Here is a 21,371-nt window from a genome sequence, read left to right as displayed (position 1 = left end):
CATAAACGGGGCAGACAGAGGGTTCCCGTTGTCCCTTCACTCCCCGTCAAGTACAGTGCTGAGCAGCATTCAGCTGTTAGCACGCTGCTTCCGATCTCTCTGAGGGACAAGCGATCACAGACCTCCGAGCTGAAGTGGATTTAGAGTCCAGAGACAGACTCGACGGTGAGGCCAGAGGACCGCTTCAGAGCAGGGGGCTGTGCCCCTCCCACTGCCGCCTCTGAAGCAGGCTTGATTCCTGCCTGATTTGAGGCAGGTTTAGTGGTGACATCCAGCCACAACCAACTGACTTTCTCTTCTAGGTCTGCGAGGCAAGTATCTTGTACTAATGAAAACACAGAAGGTGAGACCAGCATAACCTGAAGAGGCTTTTCCTTTCTGTAGGGGAAGGAAATCCTGAGCTGGGAAGGTATCCTAAAGCATTTCTACCAGGGCTCTTTAACTATGTTACACAACCCCTCAGTCAGCCGGCCCAGAGCCCAGAAGCAGTTGCTGCTTCCGGGGTGTCTACCTGCCCTACGGTGCTCAAGTCGGCATCCAGATGTAGGCACCAGGAGCTTTAGTTTGTTTTCTCCTTGCTGTGTGATGACAGCCATTTTGTCATCCACTGCACTGTTGGTGGGTGGTCGCACTCCTTTGGGGCCATTGCAGACAGTCCTGCTCAGTCCCTGGAGGTCTGTTCCGGTGCACCCACCCTCTGTACTTCAGCGTGCATTTGGGTTTCTGTTCCTTAGAGCCAAACCCAGCTCAGTCAGGTCTATCCTTCATTCTGCCCCACCTCCCTCAGACGCAAGAAGGCCTCCGGGGAGACAAGCCAGAGTTTGCAGCACTTTTAATGCACAACGCAAAAGGTAATAGGCTGGCTGGGTGACCAGCCTTCATTCCACATACAGAGCTCAAGGACAGATACAGCCCAACTGGGAAATAAGTTACAGCTCACAGAGCCTTAGAGCCAAGAGCAGGACCGCTATTCTCTTGTCAGCCAAGGGCGTGAGGACTCCATTTTCTGGGGATGAAAGGGCAAAAATAAACACCGAGTCTTCGACTAAGAACACAGACTAGGCCAAGCCAGGCCATGCCCTAGGAAAGCCCAACCTATCATGAGTGAGGCCAGGCGGGGCAACTGGCAAGAGGACGCCTCCTTCACTTTGCACGACAGTCAACACTCTTTCCGATCACCGTCTGTCCTCTCCTTTGGTCCTCACAGCCTCCCCCAACTCCTTGGTACCTCAGAGAAAGCCAGTGACACACCACGGTTCTTGGGGAACTTGTGAAAGCCAGTCCCTGCCCAGTTCTTTACAGCTTCTCCTGGGCTCAGCTGCTGCTGTCACCATTCCTCCCACCCCCCACCCACCTGGTTTCAGTGCACATTCACTTTTGTCTGCTCCATGGCCTGGTGTGCCTGCAACACTGCCAAAGCCTCTTCTACCTGCGGGACATGAGTGGGAGGGGCTTAGTGCAGCTGCCTCACCGGGTCCCTGGAGAGCCGCGACCTGCCCTGCCTCAGCGTGCTAGATACAAGGACTCCACTGCCTCCAGAGCATTCCCGGGGAGCCCTCATCTGACTCCCACTTGCACACTTGCATGAGAGAAACCCAGGGTCACCTGGGTACATCAAAACAGATGTACACTGCTGGACAGCTGGGCAAGTCTTAGCCCCTATACTGAGTCAGAACACAGCTCCTTGTACCAAAACCTTGCCTACAGAGCTGCAGAGAATCTGTGGAGGGGCTGAAGTAGCAAGCCCTTAATTAAGGCCTCCCACTCCACCATTCGGCAGGTACTAGCTGGTTTTAGCAAGATAAACTTCATCTGTCCAAGCAGCAGCCAACCAGCTCATGATGAGACGCCTTTGTCCTTAGCTCTCCTCCTGCCCTCTCAGGGCTCCTCCCACCCAGGCTCCACCAACCTTGGCATTGAGGGACTCCGGCGACTCCAGCATGAGCAGCAGCTCCGAGTTGTCGATCTCTAGCAGCATGCCCGTGATCTTACCAGCCAGCTGGGTGTGGACTTCGTAGATAAGGGGGTAGAGACGCTCACCTGTATGGAACAGCCTCTGATGGCTTCTGCTCACACCTGGCTGACCGCCCAGCATACCAGGCACTGTCTTGTGGAATGGAGCAGTGAGCCATCTGCGGTGTCCCAGAACTGCTCCTTCCAGGCTCTGTTACCTCTTTCCCAGCCATAAAGTGGGCACAGCAAACCCCACCTTGGAGGCTAGTTTGCAGAATCAAATTTGATACTATAGTGAAGTAATCTGCACAGGATCTGACACAAAGTTGGTTGCTGTTCATTTTTCAAGAAACGGTTCCAGGTATACACACTGAAATTCTAGACAGGTTATGACAGTGCTGAGTTTTGACTTTTCTAAGGGGTGGCGAGCCACACACACGAGATAAATTTACCTTCCACCATAGGTACTTCTAGCGACAAGGCCTAGTGTCGGTGGTCAGCCCATCTCAGCACTGTGTGGAGAGTCTAGCCAGGATGGGGTGCTGGGGTGCCTTACGTGGGCGTGGGCAAGGTTTTCCCATAAGGAAAGTAAAGATGTTTAAAGGGAACCGCTAATAGAGCCTTCTACCTCCTTTATGCCCATTTAGGATTTTTCTTTGAGAGGGGGGTAGTAAAGTGGCAAAACCCCAGGTGAGCTGAGGAAACAGCGGGATGTTGGCAATGGGGGCCTTCAGAGAAGGGTCTGGAGATCTTGGTGGCCACGAAGAAAAGAACCTGCCAACCAGTAGCAAGCTGGTTCATTCATTTGACAGTTGGTGGCATCCTTTGGCAGGGCCTGTCACAGACATTGGGGATGGAGATGAATTGCACAGGGAATTCAGGGTCCAGCGGGGAACGACATTTATCCACCCAGTGCACACTTACTTCCCACCTCCCTACAACAGACCCTGGGAGACCGATGAGACGTGGTGACAGCTTCTTCCTACTCAGGAGAGCGTGAGGAGCCTCAACACCCACCTTACAGGCCATTTCCCAGCACAAACCTCACTCCTCCTTCTGGCCCCTGATCTCCCCACATCTAGGGTCTCTCGCAGCCCACGTCAAAGCGATGGAACAGCAGAGCTGGAAGAAACCTCAGGCTCCTCCGGTCTTAAAACTTAAGAGAACAGGGGCCTAGAGAGTAAAGGTGACTAGGGCAACGTCACCCAGCAGGTTGGTCAGCAGCAAAGGTGGACCTTGTCCTCATGTCTGTCTACCCTCCACTCAGGGTGTTCCCCACCAGGCTAGTCAGCTCTCAACCCGCCTCTTCCTACTCCAAGTAGGGGAACCAGCCACTCACCAATCATCTGCTTTTGCTGGTGCAGTGGTGCAGCAGCCAGCATGGACGCGGTCAGGGGCTCCGGTCCCAGGATACGCACAGCAGGCTCCTGGACCTGCACATGGGTGCCGGAGACACATCCCTTACCCACCACAGACAGGCAGGGCCTCGAAACACTTAACCCTGTGGGGTGAGCACAGGCCTCCAGGAAGACTCTGGAAGACGGGAGCAGGGGGCAAGGTACAGGGTGGGACAGAGTTCCCATCAAGGGCACGGTGGCCTGGACGACAAAGTTACACTGTAATGGGTGTTTTCTGTGATGCCAGGAACCTGTAAAGGTCCCCGATGCTTGTGGTCAAACGAAAGCCACACATTACCTATCACCTTGTGCCAAATAAAGCACTTTTTATCAAGCAGCTTTACGGGCACATCCCCAGCATACTTCTGACCCTTTCACATCTCGGCAGCTTTAGAAGCTTTTTGCTGTTTAAAGGCTACTCTTAGTTTATTTTGCGTGAAATAGTTTGAAGTATTTAGACACTGCAATTCTAGACAGCATATGATAATGCTGAGTTTGAAACTTTCGGTGGGGCAAGGAGATCAATACACAGCCTTTTAATTTAATGACAGTAGATATTCTCAGTTCTGTTTTGCAGATTAATCACGTACTTGCTGCTGAACACATCAATACTGAGGAAATCCAAATTAATTTTGGTAATAACCCTGGCAAAGCAAATCGTGATTAATAAACAAGATGTGATCCTGGCTCCTTTCCCCTTCTGTTAGTAAGGGTGCTCTCTTCTTGATTGTACACGTTAATAAATGAACTTTACCAACCAAGAAAAGAAAGAAAGTCAAGGCCCAGAGAGGGCCACCCCCTTAGCCAAGGTTCTGAGCCAGCCCCCCAGAGCCTGGAGGAAGAGGGCAGCTGGGCCAGCCTTACCTCATGCGTGTTGGGCGTTGCCAAGAAATATCTGTGTGTCGGGAGAGACCTGCCTGGTGTCGAGCATCCTGCCCCACCAGGTCCTGGGGTCTGGGTACCAATGTTGGCTGTAAGAAATAAGCAGGGACATCACGGCCCGGTAGCAACCAAAAGCCATAAAGCATAAATACGAGCGTTCACATAGAGAATCCCCAGCACTGAGTATGGGGCCAGCACACAAATGTGCAGACATCTGCTGAAGGAAGGACCAGCTGTGCTTGGCTTACAGCCCAAACATGTGCCCTGGTTCACAGCTGCCACAGAACTGACTCTGGTTCAGATCTGGCGCTAAGCCCTTGCATGTGTGATCTCATTCACCCTCACAACAAAATAGGGGTACTATTTTCATTGGCACTTTAAAGATGAGGCCATCAGATACAGTAGTTAGCAAGGCCACACAGTTCCTGGGGGACTCTGGAGCCGACACTACTATGCTACATGGCCTCCAGAGTCGCCCTGCTCTCCAAGAGGGAGAGGTCCCCCTGGAGGCCGCTTCTGACTCCCCCCTAGTGCCAACCCAGTGCCAAGCCCCCGCCCCACCCTCCTTGCACGCCCATTCCTCTTGACCCTGCCCACACTCACCCACTCTCTGGGTGTGGGGCACCAGGTATGGCACCTGGGTAGAGGCCTGCCTGACACTGCTGACCTGGGCCAGGGGACGCCGAGACATGGCTGGTGGCCGGACCATGGAGGCAGCTGGAGGGTAGGCAGCTTAAGGTGCAAGAACATGGACAGAGAAAGGTTGGCGGGGTTGAGAGGATAGGCAGAGTGCACACTGTGCCCTGAAGATTCCAGGGGGAGGAGAGAACGGGAAGAGGAGCTGGAACAGTCACAGCAGGAGGAGGAGTGAGTTTACCTAGTCAGGCAGACCCAGAACTCCAGGGAAGGGGGTGTGGAAAGCCGCAATTACAATGCCAGCTCGTGTCTACCCAGAGCCCCGAGACGCACAGGCATCGTGATCACACCCCTTAGACAGTTTCAGGTCAGGGTGAACTTCACTCTTAGAGAAAGGCCATTCATTGACAATACAGCCAAAAGAGTTGCATTCGCAGCTTTGAGAGCATTTTCAGTCACATATCAGTCAAGCCCGGAGCTAAATGAAGAGAACGGCCACGCTGTGAGCCTTTGTCGGGCTCAGCACTGTGCCTGGTGCTATCCCACATCTCATTCAGGCCCACCTTCAAAAGAGGAAACTGAGACTCAGAGAGGTGAGGTTGCCCACCCAAATTAACACCCTGGGAAGTGGCAGAGCCAGGTTGACCCCAAAGCCCATGCTCTTAACTATGATGTTACACACTGCCCCATGGGGCCCAAACCCCTGGGCCAGGCTGAGGGTGGAAGGGGCTGGGCCACTCACACGAGGGTCTAGGTGGCTGGGCCGTCCACCTGGGGGCAGGCTGCCTGGATGGGCTTGAGCCATAGTGCTCAGCCTGGGCTGGAGGCTGCATGGGATAAGACAACCCAGAGTGTGGGATTGCAGCAGGGGAGCTGAGAAACCCCCAGGAACTGCGCTGTCCCCCCGACAGGACTGGTTAGTAAAGATCCACAAAGCTGAAGCTTCCTGCTTCCCATCTCAGGATGTCCATTAACCCTGAGCCTTCCAGGGCAAGATCTCAGGTTCATCCTCGCCCTTTATTATCAGAGCCACTAGCCTAATGATCTGGATAAAATGGTGACACATCCTCCTCTAACTCTGGCCAGCTTAAGCTACTGCTAAAAGGAGTGGGAATGTTCCCATCCCAGAAGGCTTTAATAGCTGATATCTGTCTACTTCCTCTAGGTCACACGAGCTCCTTTCCCAAACCATGCCCCTCAGAACATTAACATCCAGGAGAGATGTCAGCAGACATCCCACCAAAAATGACCATCTACGTCAGGGAAATGCTGCGGGCTCTCTGCTGGTTCTGGAAAGTCATAACATGTCCTGGCATATTAGGGTAGAATGACATATATAAGAAGTCTAGGCTTCTTTTGTTTAATGCATTATTTCCCAAACATATTTGGCCATAGAGACTCTTCTTCAGCAGAATGCTCAGGAATCTGTCTCCGACTGGGGAGTGTTGTTCCACTCCCTTTTACCCATGGGGTTGGAACGGCCTGCCCAGTCTGCCTGGGAGGCTCTCCCTTCCTGCTCTACCTGGCTGCAGGGAAAGAGTGTGGCTGGGCATGCGGGCCAGTCATCACATCACCTGGGCCACGGCGGGCAGGAAGTAGCTGGTGGGCTGCTGGAAGGAGCCCAAGAAGGGGCCGCCCAGGGCCCGCATGGTGGAGAGGCGCTGCATGTACTGGTTGGTAAGGATGGCCTTCCGCTCCTCTTTGCGCTGGGCCAGCGCCACGTACAGTGGCTTGGTGCCGATGATGCGCCCGTTCATCTCTGTCACAGCCTTCGTCGCCTCTTCTGGAGAGGAAAAACACACAAAGCCAAACCCCTTGCTGTGGCCACCCTCTGTCATCACCTAAAAGCAAGACAAGACAAGATCTGCTGGGGGCGGGGAAGGAAGACTCCTGGGGCCTGCTCCCCACCTCCCCCAGGGTCCAGCCCAGCACTGAGCAGGCCCAGGAGAAACAGCGATCGAGGGTGTCCCATCACCCCCATATTTACTGAGGGCCACCGCATGCCAGACACTGGATATGCCTCCTCACGTACAGCCACCTGATCAGGGAGGCTCTGTGACTCCCACTTCAAAGGCAACAAAAGTGAGGCTCAAAAGTGACTTATCCGAGACCCATCCACCTGCTGAGTGAGGGCTGCTCATTGTTTAACAGACCAGGCCCCAGAGTCTGTGAGAGCAGCTACATTTCAGAATATATTTTTCTGTCTAAACTCTGAAAAGTGTTTCCTAAGCTGTGATGGAAAGCTGGCTCCAATTGTTACTGTATCTCCTTCATCAGAGGGGCCATAATGAAGATGGCAGTTAGGACTGGTTAAAATTTAAGGTCAGGCCTGGTTCTACAGCCGGGGCCACAATCTTAAACATTTCAGTTGAGGTCACTATGATGACAACAATGTGCATTTCGGCCACTCCTTGGGTGTTATTCCTTGGGTAGAGTATGAAAAAAATCTGAATTTATATTTTTGGTGCTTTATTCTGTTAATTTTCTTTTCAATAGAAATAAAAGTCCTTATTGCCATAGAAAAAAAAAAAGTGACTTGTCCAGGGTCACCCAGCTAGTGGGTCATACATCAGCCAGGACTTGAACCCAGTGCACCTTTCTGGTAAACCTCCATTGCCTCTGTAAGTCACTGAGCCAAGCTCTTCAGGAGCCTGAGGAAGAGGTTCTTAGCCTTTTTATTCAAAGAACCTTTCTATTTTGGAATAACTTTAGGTTTATAGAAAAGTTGCAAAATTAGAATGGAGTTGCTATGTATCTTTCACCAGCTTGCCCCAATGTTAACATGGTACATTTGTCAAAACTACGATATTAACATTGAGACAATACTGTTATTATCTACAGTATTAGCCACAATGCTATTAACTGAACTGCAGGTTGCACTTGGATTTCACTAGTTTCTCTAACATTTTTCTATTCCAGGATCCAATCCACATTGCATTTACGGTTCTTAATCTTTTTTAGGGTAAAGACACTGGCCTGGCTCACACGCTCCATGGGACTTGAGCTGAGAGAATTTTTAAGCCCGCTCTGTGAGAGCCCTCTCTGTGAGAGCCCATGCTGTGCATCAGGGATCCTCCACATGCACTCTGCCGCCCGTTCGTACAGGGCCTTACCCTGCAGGTTCGCACACGCCCTCAGGGAGGTCAAGGGATAGAATTCAAGGGGCCCGGGAATTTGATGGGGAAAAAAATGACATCTTTATTTTCACACTACCATTTCCTTCTATTTTGAATGGAGGCAACAAAATTATCATAGTACTACTAGCCATGCTTAGGGCTTTGTCAGGAAGAGAAAGCAAGAATTTTTATATCACATTAATTACTGCTGATCTCAAAATATCATTTATGCTAACTGCTCCTTCACAAGATCTTATAGTTTGATGCATTCATGAAGAAGCATATACTGCTGTCACCTTAGTATTTTGATAATTATATTTCAGTACAACTGTTCTTTGTAACCCCATGAATTTTCTTTTATGCATTTAAACAAGCTCAGAAGGAAGGGTCCATAAGCTTCATCAGACAGCCAAATTTTCTCAGTGCAAAAATATTTGTCTTAAGGTAACAAGAACTTCTATTAGGCAGAAAAAAAAAAAAAAAAAAAAAGGATTGAGGGGCCAGCTCAGTGGCATAGTGGTTAAGTTCACAAGCTTCACTTTGGCGGCCTGGGCTTCACAGATTTGGTTCCCAGGCATGGACCTACACACCACTCATCAAGCCATGCTGTGGCGGCATCCCACATACAAAATAGAGGAAGATCAGCATAGATGTTAGCTCAGCAACGATCTCCTCAAGCAAAAAGAGGAGCACTGGCAATGGATGTTAGCTCGGGGCCAATCTTCTCACCAAAAAAATAAAATAAAATAAAATTAGTACAACACTTATGCAGAGTTTACTATGAACTTGACAGTGTTGTAAGCAACTTTATATACATTAACTCATTTAATTTTCACATTTACTATATTTTAGCTAAAATAGAAAATATGTTAAATTATATAATATATACTTATATAACAACCCCATTTATAACCTGTTTGGTCAATTAACAAAATACTGTGCCTCAACTCTAAGCAATCCAGATTTTTACAGTTCCCTTCATCAAGGGGTCCTCACAGAGGTTGGTGAATCTCTTGAAATTACATGTAATGTGTGAGAGTCATCAGAAGAGTCATTATTTCACTCCTTATTGTGGGCAGGTGCTCCACATGCGGGCTCTTTAGCTCCCAGGACATCTCCAGAGGTAGGTACTGTTGCTCCCATTTTACAGATGGGCAAACAGTGTCTAAAAGGCAAAGTCACTTCCTTCAGGTTCCAAGCTAGTTAATGGTAGCACTGGGCTTTAGACTTAGTTCTGATTAACTTTAAAATCTCAGCTTTCAACCACAATACCGCACCAAGTATGCATTTGCCAGGAAAGAGGGCCACGGCTTTTTAGGATCTTTAATCAAATTTACCGATGCTTAATTTACATGTCCCACAGTTTTCTGTCACATTTTTTCCAAAAGGTCCTTAATTCAAAAACTGTTAGAACCTCTTCCCCAAAGACCAGGCTCCCTGGAGGACATTGAAAATTGGATTCAACAGGCAAAGCACTTCCAGACCACTTCCTGAGAACCCAGCCATCACCTCACGGGGGCAGGTCCCCAGCCCCATCGCCTGCACCGATTTCTTTGGAAAGTTCCTCATTCCCACCTGCAGCGCCCTACCTCCTCACACCCAACTCAAATGCTGCTGCCACTGCCACTTCTTACAGGAAGCCCTCCTTCTAGTTGCACAGCTAACCAAAGCTCCGCCTCCAATACTTACCCCCAACACACGCACCTTACAATCTATTTTAGTGATGTGTCTAACTTCCCCACTAGACTATAAGCTACTCAGAGGCAACGACCACGTCTGATTTGTCCCTGTGTGCGTCCCACAGGGCCTGGTAAAACAGCAGGTGCTTAAGGATGGCATGAATGAACACTGGGTTATCATAAAATCATCTGGAGCTTTTGAAAATAAAATGCCCGGGCCTTACTCTCAGAGCTACAATTTGTCCAACTCAGCTGTCTGTATTACGAGCTCCCAGGGGATTTTAATAAGCCAGGGTTGAGGACCATCCAAAGCAATACCAACACCCTCAGCTTATAGATGAGACTCAAGACAGCTGCTCAAGGTCACAGAGCTACTGAGTAGAACAGCCAATCGTCACACCTCAGGTGCTAAGAAGGCTGGGCACACAGTGGGTGCTCAGTAAATGGGGAAGAATCAAGCAAGAATGATGCATCCCGACCCTCTCACTTTCCAGTTGGGGAAACTGAGGCCCAGAAGGGATTATGTCACCAGCCAAGGTCAGACAACAAAAGTCAATGGAAATTCTGAGACATGAATTTCTGGAATCTGGCATACAGTAGGCACTCAATAAATGCTTGTTGAATGAACCAAGGTTACAGTGAACCCCAATAAGGCCAGTTGTGTGACTGGGACTGTATTTCTAACCTCTTCCCATCCACCCAGACAAGGCTGCAGATGGACAAGCTCCAATGGGGTCAGACACAGCCCCCAAACTCCAAAAGGAGTCATCACCAGCTCCGTGGAAGCCATGGTGGGGGAAGGGCGGGGTGTGCAGGGACTGAGAGGATGGAGGGAAAGGCTGTCTACCCGCTGCAGGCGCCCCCAGCCCTCACCTTGGCACTGGTAATCACTCCGTAAGGAGAGAACTCTTTCCTGAGTTTCTCATCATCGATGGAGTCATCCAGGTTCTTCACATACAAGTTCACGCCCTGGAAGGAAAGGACACTGGAGATGTGCCCCTTCCCTTCCAGGCCCACACAGCTTGGGGGGTAGGGGACCGTCCCCTGGAAGCTGCAGCACCCCCGCAATCCTTAAAGCCAAGTTCTCAGAAGTGCGATTGCAAGAGGAAGGAGTCCCATTCAGGGCCCTCCACACACAGATGCTGTCCCACAGAAGACCTGCCACCCGGAAGCCTGACCCTCACCTGGCAGCGGTTCAGCCGGTCCTGCTTCGTGTGCTCAAACCTGCGCTTCAGCTCATTCTGCCGCTCCCCCCGCTTCTGGGCCCGGCCCACGTAGAGCAGCCGCCCACTCACCTGCATCCCGTTCATGTCCATCACAGCCTGTGCAGAGGGAGGCAGCCGGAGTACCTGGTAAGCACCGCATGAGGCCCTGGCCTCCAGTCCCATCTTTTGGGCCTAGAGGAGGCCACTTGCCAGCCAGGCTGGCCTTGTTAGCTGAGAATAATTAGTACCAGGATAAAGGCCATTTAAAGTGAATCCACTTTTAAAAAACACAAGACAAAATTTCAGAGTAAACTGTAGACTAAAAAAATTTGATTCGGGCTCTACTTTAAAAAGTGAAATTGAGGGCCGGCCCCCTAGCAGAGCAGTTAAGTTCACCTGCTCCGCTTGGGCAGCCCAGGGTTTCCCCGGTTCGGATCCTGGGCGTGGACATGGCACCGCTCATCAAATCATGCTGAGGCAGCATCTCACATGTGACAACTAGAAGGACCACAACTACAATTTACAACTATGTACTGGGGGACTTCGGGGAGAAGAAGAAGAAAAAGAAAGTGAAATTGAAATGTGCCAGGTTTTCCATATTTAACATTTAGGTTCCCACTGTAACTATACACTGAGTATCTGAACAAAGCAACAAGCATAATTCTTTCAAGATGGCCTGACAGCAGAATCAACATTTTTCACTTCATGTTGGATTTCACAGCACAAAGAAGCCTTTTTGCTAAGTATGAGGGCTTTAGTTTTTTTAGAGACATTTGTCTTAACCCTTTGATGTTTCTTTTCTTCAATTAAGCGGCCTAAGCTTGCCAGATCCTAAATTGTCAGTGGCTTTGACTGTATGAAATCCCATATCTTCTGCAAGATGTGCAACCTTTCTCTGCCATCCATTTATACCGAACTTAACGTGCATCGACTTATTTGCAAAAATCAGCAAAAGGCAGACCATGTGTGTACTGACTCAGTGGGTCGGATTAGACACTGGTGTTAGGTGGGGAGAAATGTTTGAAAGGGAACTTTTTAAGTAGTCAGTTCATTAGTAAATATTTTCACATAATGAAGACTTTTGCGTCCCTATCCAAATATGCAAATGTATGCAAATATATGTAAATATACCCTGGGGACCCAGAAACTGCCTGTTGTACATCAGTCTGAAAGGTCATTACTGCAGTCTCTAAGACCCTGGAGTCTAGGGACCCCTGCAGTGTCACCCATCTACTCTACTCCAGCTTGTCATTTTACAGTTGGGGAAACCAAAGCCTAGAGAGAGGGCAGGCCTTGTCCAAGGACACACAAGAGGTTACCTTTCAAAGGAGCTGTTTACTTAAGAACTAAACTTTAGAGTCAGAAGGAGCTGGTCCTAATCCCAGGGATCTCTCTCACTAGCTACAGCCTTGTGGAACCTGAGGATAACAACAGAGCCCACACTGGTGGGAGCAGAGATGAGAACGTATGGAAAACCCGTAGCGTGGTGCCTGGCTCAGTGAGAAGTGGCTGCTATCAAGATGGCACCAGGATCCAGGTCTCCAGCCAGAATCCACCACGGGCTGAGATCTTCCACATCCGGTGATCTTAATGAGGCAGCAGCCATGGAAAGAACTTTATGGTGCAAGGCCAAAGATGACACTATTACAGCTTTGTCACTAACTGTGTGACCTTGTACCATTCACTTGTCCAGCAAGTATGTATCTGGTACCTACTGACAGGTATGACACTAGCCTAAAGAGCAGGAGAAGGGAAGTGTTCTGAGAAAACAGCATTTGTGAAGGCCTAGAAGCAAGAAATAACATGGCACTTCCCTCCCGGGCCTCAATCCCACCATCAGTGCAAGAAGAGGGTAGTGGCTGTCTCAAAGGCCCTTCTACCTCCCGTGTGCAGGAATCTATGAAAAGAAGCCAGCCTCAGGGTTTGAAAGAAACCAAAGGCAGCTGACGCCTTCTGCCTCCACCACAGGCAGGAAGGGCTCTAGCTCATGTGAGCCCAGGCTGGGAAGGGACTTTCTTTTCCTCCATGGGCAGCTGGAGCCCCCTGCTCCTGAACTCCCTTCTTCCTAGCCCTGGCTCAGCACCTCCTCCATGAAACAGGGCCATCAGGGGCTCCTACCTTCTGGGCTTCCTCATGCTTCTCAAAGTTGACAAAGCCAAAGCCCCGGGAGTGGCCGCTGTCATCCCTCATCACCTTCACACTCAGCATCTTCCCTGGGAAGGGCCGACCCGGCTCAAAGGGGAGTTTGGGAAGCCCCAAGAGGTCCCCCTCCCTTCCCACAAGTCCTTGGGAAGCCCAGGAGGGCCCCTCCTCCCAGCCCGACCTGGAAGTAGAAGAGAAAGTGATCCCCTCCGCCCTTGGGGAACATGCCCACCAAACTGGGAGAACAGATCCTGCAGGCCCCGCTCGTCCACGTCCCCCGGGAGGTTCTTCACATAGATGTTGGTGAACGCCGTGGCCCGGGCCCCCAGCTCCGCCTCTCGCTCCCGTCGGGATTTGAAGTGGCCAACGAAGCTGTGGACACACCGACAGGGTAGGCAGCTGCCAGTCACTAGCCACCCCCATCTCAACCCCGGCCCACCCAGGAACCCTGGGCCACTGGGCTCAGGTGCCGCCCACCTCCAGGCCTCTGTATCAGTCATCAGGACACTGGACAGGGCAATACAGTCATGCACCGCATAACGACGTTTCAGTCAACGACAGACCACATATACAACATGGTCGCATAAGATCAGTACCGCATAGCCTGGGTGTGTAGTAGGCTATACCATCCAGGTTTGTGTAAGTGCACCCTATGTTGTTCCCACACCAAGAAAATCTCAAAACAACGCATTTCTCAGAACGTAGCCCTGTTGTTAGGCAACGCGGGACGGTTCTCCTTAGATGGAATTCGCCTAAGGGCTGACCACCTCCAACAACCAGGATTCTACATTCCAGCATAAGGTGAACAAGACTTCATTCTTGTGGCAAATTCACAGGGAACTCCTACCATACACCAGGCAGCAGAGTGCACAGGAGATAAGAGCATGAACTTGGGAGTCACACAGACAAGGGCTTGACTCCTTGCTCTGCAGTTGCCTAGCTGTGTGACCCTGGGCAAGTTACTTAACCTCTCTGAGCCTCCATCTTCATTTCTGTAAAACTGAAGATTAAACTCACATCACGGGCATTTGCTTATTCAGTTAACATGTACTGGGGCCACTCGGGAAGCCGTGGTGAGAGAACCAGACATGGTCCATGCCGGTGCTGCTATGGAGGGAGGGACTGAAATTATTTAAATACAATATTAATTAAAAAAATTGTAATTTCAAAGTACATGTAAACACATCTAGGAAAGCATCCTAGATTAAGGGGGAAAAAAAAAGCAAGCCTAAGAAAATTGGTGGTATCTAGAGCGCACTTCGCACAAACAGGTTGTAGCTGGCACTAAAAAATGGAAGGAAACTGAGTGGCGAAGGTAAAACATGAGCAAATTGTCGCTCACAAACATGACATCCTCCTGAGAATCAGGACAAGCCTGCCAAGGTTCAGTCTCGTTGACAGGAGCCGCCCCAGGAAACCCTGGACAAAAGGATCCTGAGGGCCTCTCCCGGCTCAGAGCATCTGACGCTCCCCAGTGCTGAGCCCGAGGCTGGGCCAGCAGATGGGCAGACTCAGAACCGGGGGAGGGGAGCTGCCAGGGCGCCCTCTCCCGAGCGTCTGCATCTCAATTGTCCCATCTGTGAAGTGGGGACGATGCCAAACTTAAACGCACGAAGATGGGAGGCGAGGCATATGGCTACTTCCCTTCCTATCCCAAACTCCCGTGAAACAACACAAAAGGCTTAAGAAAAAAATTCACAGCCATGCTGAGAAGGCTGGAAAACAGACGACCCCGCTGAGTCCACTGAGGATCTGGCGTTAGCTGCAGCTGCTAGAACGTCAACGTCATCACGTCACTGACGACGCAGAACCCCCTCTAACGCGTAGCAGCAGCCCCATTTTGACCTGAATAAAGGGAGCCCCGGTGAGATCGAGCGACTCGTCCAGGGTCACACCAGCAGGAGGAATGCCGGCTGCTGCCCAGGGCCTGGGGCGCACTAGATGGTGGGGGGTAGCATCAGGCCCCCGTTGCTGGCGTCACGATCTGTCCCCCAGCGTCGGCCCCAGCCCGCGTCCCACACTCACACTTTGCGGTCATTCAGCAGCATCCCGTTCATGGTGCTGATGGCCTGCTGCGCAGCCTCATGGGTCTCAAAATGGACAAAGCCAAAGCCTCGGGAGCCGTGATCGTCACACACCACCTGGGCCACAGGGAAGAAGGACAGGGAGAGCACCCGACTGGAGGGTCACGCAGAAAGGATGGGAGAGATGCCGACTGACGTCTGAGTGCCTGCTCTCAGATATTATCACAGATGTTATACCCATCACAGATATTATTATCTGTGAAGTATTCTATGTCACACAACAGTCCCATTTTCGAGATGGGAAAGTAAGGCTCAGAGAGGTCAATCTACTTCCTTAGAATCACACAGTAAGGAAGGATAAAGTCCCCAAATTGAACACAGCTCTCATTTATACCGTAGACCAGCTTTTAACTATCTTCCTAAAGTGATGGGCACAAGGATTAGATTCACACCCCCATTCCTGAGTCCTTTTTTCTAACAGGAATTAGAAACAACCTGAGTATCCATCAAGAGGAGACTGGTCGAGCAAGTTACAGTGCATTCACACTAGGCTACTGCTTGTGCACAGCTGAAAAGGACACGGTAGATTACACAGCTGACAGGGAGTTATCTGTAAGGCATAGTTAAGCGAAAAAAATCAAGTCCAGTTGGGTTCAAGTGGACATCTAGACAGGGAAAACTTTACACAGACACACAAAACCGTTAATAATTCTTTCTGGGGACTTGGGTTGAAAGGGACAGAACCTTCTTTGTCACTTTATTCGTCTCCACATGGTTTAAACTTTACCAATTCATGTATTCTTTCAACAACAAATTCATTTCAATTTTTCAAAAGACCCACAGGGGCCGGCCCGGTGGCGCAGCGGTTAAGTTCGCACGTTCTGCTTCGGGTGCCTGGGGTTCACCAGTTCAGATCCCACGTGCGGACATGGCACCGGTTGGCAAGCCATGCTGTGGTAGGCATCCCACATAGAAAGTAGAGGAAGATGGGCACGGATGTTAGCTCAGGGCCAGTCTTCCTCAAAAAGAAAAAAGACCCACAAACATCCTACCCCCATTCTGTAAGCCTCCAGATTCAAGTTAGGAGGACAGAGCTTGAGAACAGGAAAGATCTTCAGGCCATGTAGCTCCCAACCCTCTGGCTGAACTTGTACTAAGAGCACTGAGGCCCATTCCAAGCTGTCCACAGCTCCACCCATCCCCGCAGCCACCGCCCCAGCTCAGCAGCATTCTCTGCTTGGACGACCACCCCAGCCTCCCAACCCAGCTTCCAGGCTGAGCACTAGGATGCTTTTCCTAAAATGTAATTGTGACCACGAGCCTTTGTGACAAACCTCCAGGAGCTCCTCCTACCCACAGAACTCTATCAGCTGGGCACTGAGGCTCTCCACTCGGCCCTGCACAAGTCCTGCTTCCAAATCCACACACCCCTCTACCTCTCCAGCCCCAAGTAGGGTCCCTTCCACTTTCAACTCAAGCCCCAGCTCTTCCATTCAGATTTCATCACATTGGCGGGGCCCCCACTCTGGGCCAAGCATGGCTAAGGGCATCACACACTTATCTTGTTATATTTGCTATTGGAACCCTTCCAGGCAATTCTTAACCTGAGTCTCAGCTGCCTGACTGGGGAAAATGGGAATAAATGACTTGTCCAAGGTCAGCCAGCCAGCAGAGGTAACTTTTTGGTTATTGCCATTTACTTACTTATTACCACTTACATGCTTAACAGGGTGCCAGGTACCCTTTCAAGGGCTATACACGTTGTAAAGATCACCTGAGTTAATATACATTCACAATGACCCTGTGCAGTAGGTTCTACCACTGTCCCCTTTTAGAGGAAAGTGAAGCACAGAGAAGTTAACTGGCCCAAGGTCACACTGCCAGGAAGTGGAAGAGGCAGGACCGGAACCCAGGGCGTTTGCCCTGACCGATGGCATCACGCAGCCTCTCTGCTCAGTGGCTTGGCTGGGCTTCGCGCTCCGGTGGCCTGACTCCAGGTCTAGCGCTCTTCCCTCCGTGCTACAGAAAACTTTCTTAGCAGCCACGTGGCCCTCTCTTTCCTGGGCCTTTCCCTCAGAGCCCACTTCTGGCTAGTCCTAAAAGTCTCACCATCTCCAAGTAGCCTGAGAGCTCTGCGGGGAGGGACCACATCGAACACCTTATGTCTAACCGGGCTCACGACAGGGCCTCATGAGATTGCCTGAGCCACACAGGGCTTTCTGTCCAACCCTCAGCGGCCCAGAGGAAGCCTCGAGGCCCGGATAATGGGATGAGACACTCTTCCCTGTTAAGTTAGCTTCAACTAGGCTGATAGACTCATTGGTCCAAATCCTGGCTCAGGCACTTACCTCCTACCCCCACGTAACAACACACAACCACAGACAAGTGACGCCTGCTCTGAGCCTCTCTGCCCTCAAATGTAACTCAGGGATCCTCCTGTTTACATCTTAAGGGGCTGTTTAGGAAATTCAGTGGGGTCATTTATGCAGAAAGCCCGGCGCATAGAAAGTACATGATAAACATGCTGTTATTATTATAAGAACTCACCACACAGGTCAGACTTTCTCTCTTAGATCCTCAAAGACAGGAAACAGCCCGTGCTGTTTCTCTATCATGGTGAGCCCTTACCAGCTACCATACCACCTTGAGTATGTCTGCTCCGCTCCGCTGAGAATTTAAGGGCTGTGCCTGGCACACAGTAGGACTCAAGGAAGAGTTCTAACACTGAGGCCGCCATCACTCCCCCAACCCTCCCCAGAAGGGTAGTCAGCAGGGTAACTGACCGCTGTCTTCATAAAATCTTGGGGCAAAACATTCAGGTTTAAGCCCTCTGTCAGGACTGACTGACCTGCTTTCTGACTTCTCATCCTCAAGATCCTCATCTATGAGGTCAGAGAAATGACCAGAGCCCTTCTCCAATGATAATACAGCCATACGCTCAACAAATATTTATTGAGCACCTACTGTGTGTCACATCTCATTCTAGGTACTGGGATGCAATGGGGAATAAGAACAAGGTCTCTTATGGCACTTACATTCTATTATAAGAGAAATCTTCAAAACAAAGGATGGCCACGATGGCCTGAATTAACGGCCTTCCTGGGTCCACGTCCTTTCTCCTACAATTTCTACTGTCTTCTCACTCCGAGTCTGGGCTGGTCTTGTGCGACTTGCTTTGGCCAACAGAATGCACTGGAAGTGATGGTGTGCCAGTTCTGAGCTTAGATGTCAGGAGGCCTGGTGAGCTTTCACTCTGTCTCCTGGGACCCTGCCATTGCCATGAGAATAGCCTGGGCTAGCTGCTGGAGGATGAAAGACCACGGGGAGGAAAGCCAAGCTCTTCCAGCTGAAAGCCATCTCTCCCCTAGACGGAGAGCCTTCCAGCTCTCAGTGGGCATATGAAGGTGGCCAGCCAAGACCAGAACTGCCCAGCCGATCTCAGCCCAAATGGCCAACTGCACAACTATGAGCTAAATAAATGGTGGTTGTTGATAGCTCCTAAGTTTTAGGGTGGTTACACAGCAAGAGCTGACTGATAGACCCATGACCTCTGATCGTTCTATGACAATAAAAATGAAACAATAACTACCATTCAAGTGCTTGCTGAACCTGGAGATTTACAGAAAACAGCTTGTGAACCATCAAGTGAGGTATTGCTTGGCATCCATCTACCACACAGGTATTCGACACAGAACCCCCAGCCCCTGCCAAGAGGCACACCTACCTTGCAGGAGAGGATGTTCCCAAAGGTGGAGAAGGTGTCATATAAGGCCTTGTTGTCGATGGAGTCCTCCAGGTTCTTGATGAAGACGTTGCCCACACCCGACTTGCGAAGTCCTGGGTCTCGCTGGGACCACATGATGCGGATGGGCTGGCCTTTGATCACCTCAAAGTTCATTGTGTCCAGTGCCCGCTCCGCTGGACAGGAGGAGGAGGAGGGAAAGGAGCAAGCTATGAGGATTTTCTTTTCAGGAGGGATAAGCAGAAAGAACTAACATGTACGGCGCTCCTCCTGCCTCCCAGTTAGGGTCTCATTCAACGCCTCACCACAGCCACAGGAGGATGGATTCCTCTCCCCATTTCACAGAAGGGAAAACTGAGGCTCAGAAAGGCGCAAGATCAGTGGCAGAGCCAGGCCTACGGTGGTCTCTAAAGCACACTGTGCAAACAAATATGTGAAGGAGGATCCGCGTGACAAGCGGCAGCAGCAGTTTGAGGAAACTGAAGCTGAAAGGCGCTGAGCCAGAGCTGAGGTTTGAGGGAAGCTAACATCACCTCTCTGAGCCTGTTTCTTCACCTGTAGAGTGGAGATGGTAAAGTATTACCCACCTTTCCACATCTAACAAGGGGAGATAATACCATCCGCCTCCAGGCTGTCAGACGGGATGGAAATTAAGTAAGGTATGCAAGCTGCCTTATACTTTGTGCCTGGCACAAAATAGGTGTCTGGTAAATGATGGTGTGTCTGAAGACGGCAAGCCTATGTCTGTCCCCCTCCCCGGTCATATGCTGTTCCCTGCTTCAGGGCCTCCTCTAGTTTCAGAGGCATGGAAGGGAACCGTGGAGAACTCAGTGGGGCAAGCTTCAGGAAGTCTGGGTTTTCCATCTAGTCCTGCCATAAACACCCAGGGGCAAAATTCTTCTCTTTTCTGGAGCTCAGGTTCCCCATCTCTGAAGTCTGGCAAAAAGGTGAGGTCGTGCAGGGCTTGGAGGAAGACGAAGAGGCAGTGGGCAGCTAAAGCAAAGGGGAAGGCTCCCTGGAAGGCAGCTCAGCCACCTGCGGGGAAACAGGCAGAACCACCCCAGCAAACCCCCGGCTCAGGGACCCTCCCCATCCACCTGCAAGACCCAGAGCAAGGGCACCTCTTTTGAACTTGGCTGGGGCAGGGCTTTGGGTTAAATTTGTCAAGTCTTACACCTGAACATCACAGTTACTGTTATTTTTCTTAGGTTACCACTTATTGGGTGCTTACAGTGTACCAGATGATTCTGGAGATACTTCCCACAGTTCTCCACTCCTTCCACGCTATTGGGGAGTAAGCCTTAGCCCCATTTTACAGACCAAGAGCCGCCAAGTGTGAAATCTTGCTCAAGCTCATACCCTAGTGGCAGAGCTCCAGCAAACCACGGTGCCCTTAATCTTTATCCTCTCCACTCTGAACAGAAGTGCAGACACACCCTCCTGGCAAGCTGTAACCAATACGATCATCTCTGAGGAATCAGTTTTAGAGCCTGGCCTGCAGGAGGCTTTTTAGGGCTCCCCAGAGGGAAGCGCCTGATGCAGACCTCAGGTCTCGCGCCAGGAAAGGAGGAAGCTCAAGGCCAAGCTCTCCTGGCTTGCCCACTCATCACCTGTGTCCCCTCTGGCATCTTCCTCACCGGTGCTTTGAATTTCTCATCTTCCCAACCACTCTCTAAAGCAGGTACGGTCCTCATCTTTCAGACAGGCAACTGAAGCTCAGAATGGTTCAGTAATCTGCTCAAAGTCACACAGCTGCCGGTTTGCTAATCCCAGGTCTGCCTGACCCCAAAGCCCTTGGCTGTTTTCACTCAGCCTTATTAACACTCTCCTCTGTAAAACGGAGCAGCAGTGAAACACACAGTAGGAGCACACTAATTGCTAGTTCCTTTCTAGGGGCTTCTCAGGGGCAGGACCCCTTCCAACGCCCTGTATCTCTGGGCCTCAGTTTCCCTGGCTGCAAAATGGAAGATGCAGGAGCAGCTAGGGATGAAAGCGTGGGTGGCCGAGATGCCGGCCGTCCCTCCCTCCCCGGGGACTCACCGTCGGCCGGCTGCTGGAAGTTGATATAGGCGTAACCCAGCGAGCGGCGGGTGGCCACGTCGCGGCACACGCGGATGGACAGGATGGGGCCGGCGGGCGAGAACTTCTCGTAGAGCATGGCCTCAGTCACGTCGGGGTGCAGGTCGCCCACGTAGAGCGAGGCGAGCGGGTAGCCCGCGCCGCTGGCGTTCATGATGCTGGGGCCGCGGGGAAACCAGGCGCCGGTCCGCGCGCGGCCCCGCGCTCGGCGCCCGCCTGCGCTCGCTCTCCCTGGCGGCCCCCTCCCTTTACCGCCCCCGCCGCCCCGCGCGCCAATCGCGGGCGCGCATGGGCCCGCCCCGGGTCTCCGCCCTTCCCCGAGCCCCACCTGGGACCCCTCAGCCTTCTAGAAGCCTCAGGTGGGGGGCATGTCGGACCCTGCCTGGGGAGGCGCGGAGAGCCCTCACCTGGCCTCGGGAGGGCGGCGGAGCTGAGCGCTCTCCGACAGTTCAGAGGGCGGGGCCTGGGACGGCAGAGCTGGGTTCTCATCCCGGCTATGTCATCGCCTTTCTGGGC

At 51.3% G+C, this 21,371-nt stretch overlaps 1 protein-coding gene across 1 annotated transcript; it reads right to left on the bottom strand.

Moving 5' to 3' along the window:
- Positions 1–281: 281 nt before the first annotated feature.
- On the bottom strand, positions 282–21,215 carry PABPC1L (poly(A) binding protein cytoplasmic 1 like). The gene is made up of 15 exons (XM_046679443.1): positions 20,817–21,215; positions 18,759–18,952; positions 15,036–15,151; positions 13,243–13,382; positions 12,987–13,081; positions 10,848–10,985; positions 10,537–10,632; positions 6,443–6,709; positions 5,611–5,695; positions 4,836–4,964; positions 4,215–4,321; positions 3,293–3,386; positions 1,910–2,040; positions 1,355–1,429; positions 282–1,006 (listed from the first exon to the last, which is right to left on the bottom strand). The coding sequence occupies exons 1-14, from the start codon at positions 21,007–21,009 to the stop codon at positions 1,361–1,363; spliced, it is 1,854 nt and encodes a 617-aa protein (XP_046535399.1). The 5' UTR covers positions 21,010–21,215; the 3' UTR covers positions 282–1,006; positions 1,355–1,360.
- Between the last annotated feature and the right edge of the window lie 156 nt (positions 21,216–21,371).

This window comes from Equus quagga, chromosome 12 (genome assembly GCF_021613505.1).
Source record: "Equus quagga isolate Etosha38 chromosome 12, UCLA_HA_Equagga_1.0, whole genome shotgun sequence".
Taxonomy (NCBI): Eukaryota; Metazoa; Chordata; class Mammalia; order Perissodactyla; family Equidae; genus Equus; species Equus quagga.
This window is presented reverse-complemented; position numbering and strand designations above follow the sequence as displayed.

Bases quoted from the DNA above. Each gene is read 5' to 3' on its own strand.
- PABPC1L (XM_046679443.1), bottom strand. From the start codon at position 21,009: ATGAACGCCAGCGGCGCGGGCTACCCGCTCGCCTCGCTCTACGTGGGC. The intron at 13,383-15,035 runs GTGAGTGTGGGA...GTGTGTCCACAG, and splicing joins CTGCTGAATGACCGCAAAGT to CTTCGTTGGCCACTTCAAAT. The intron at 10,986-12,986 runs GTAGGAGCCCCT...CCCTCTGCACAG, and splicing joins AGCATGAGGAAGCCCAGAAG to GCTGTGATGGACATGAACGG.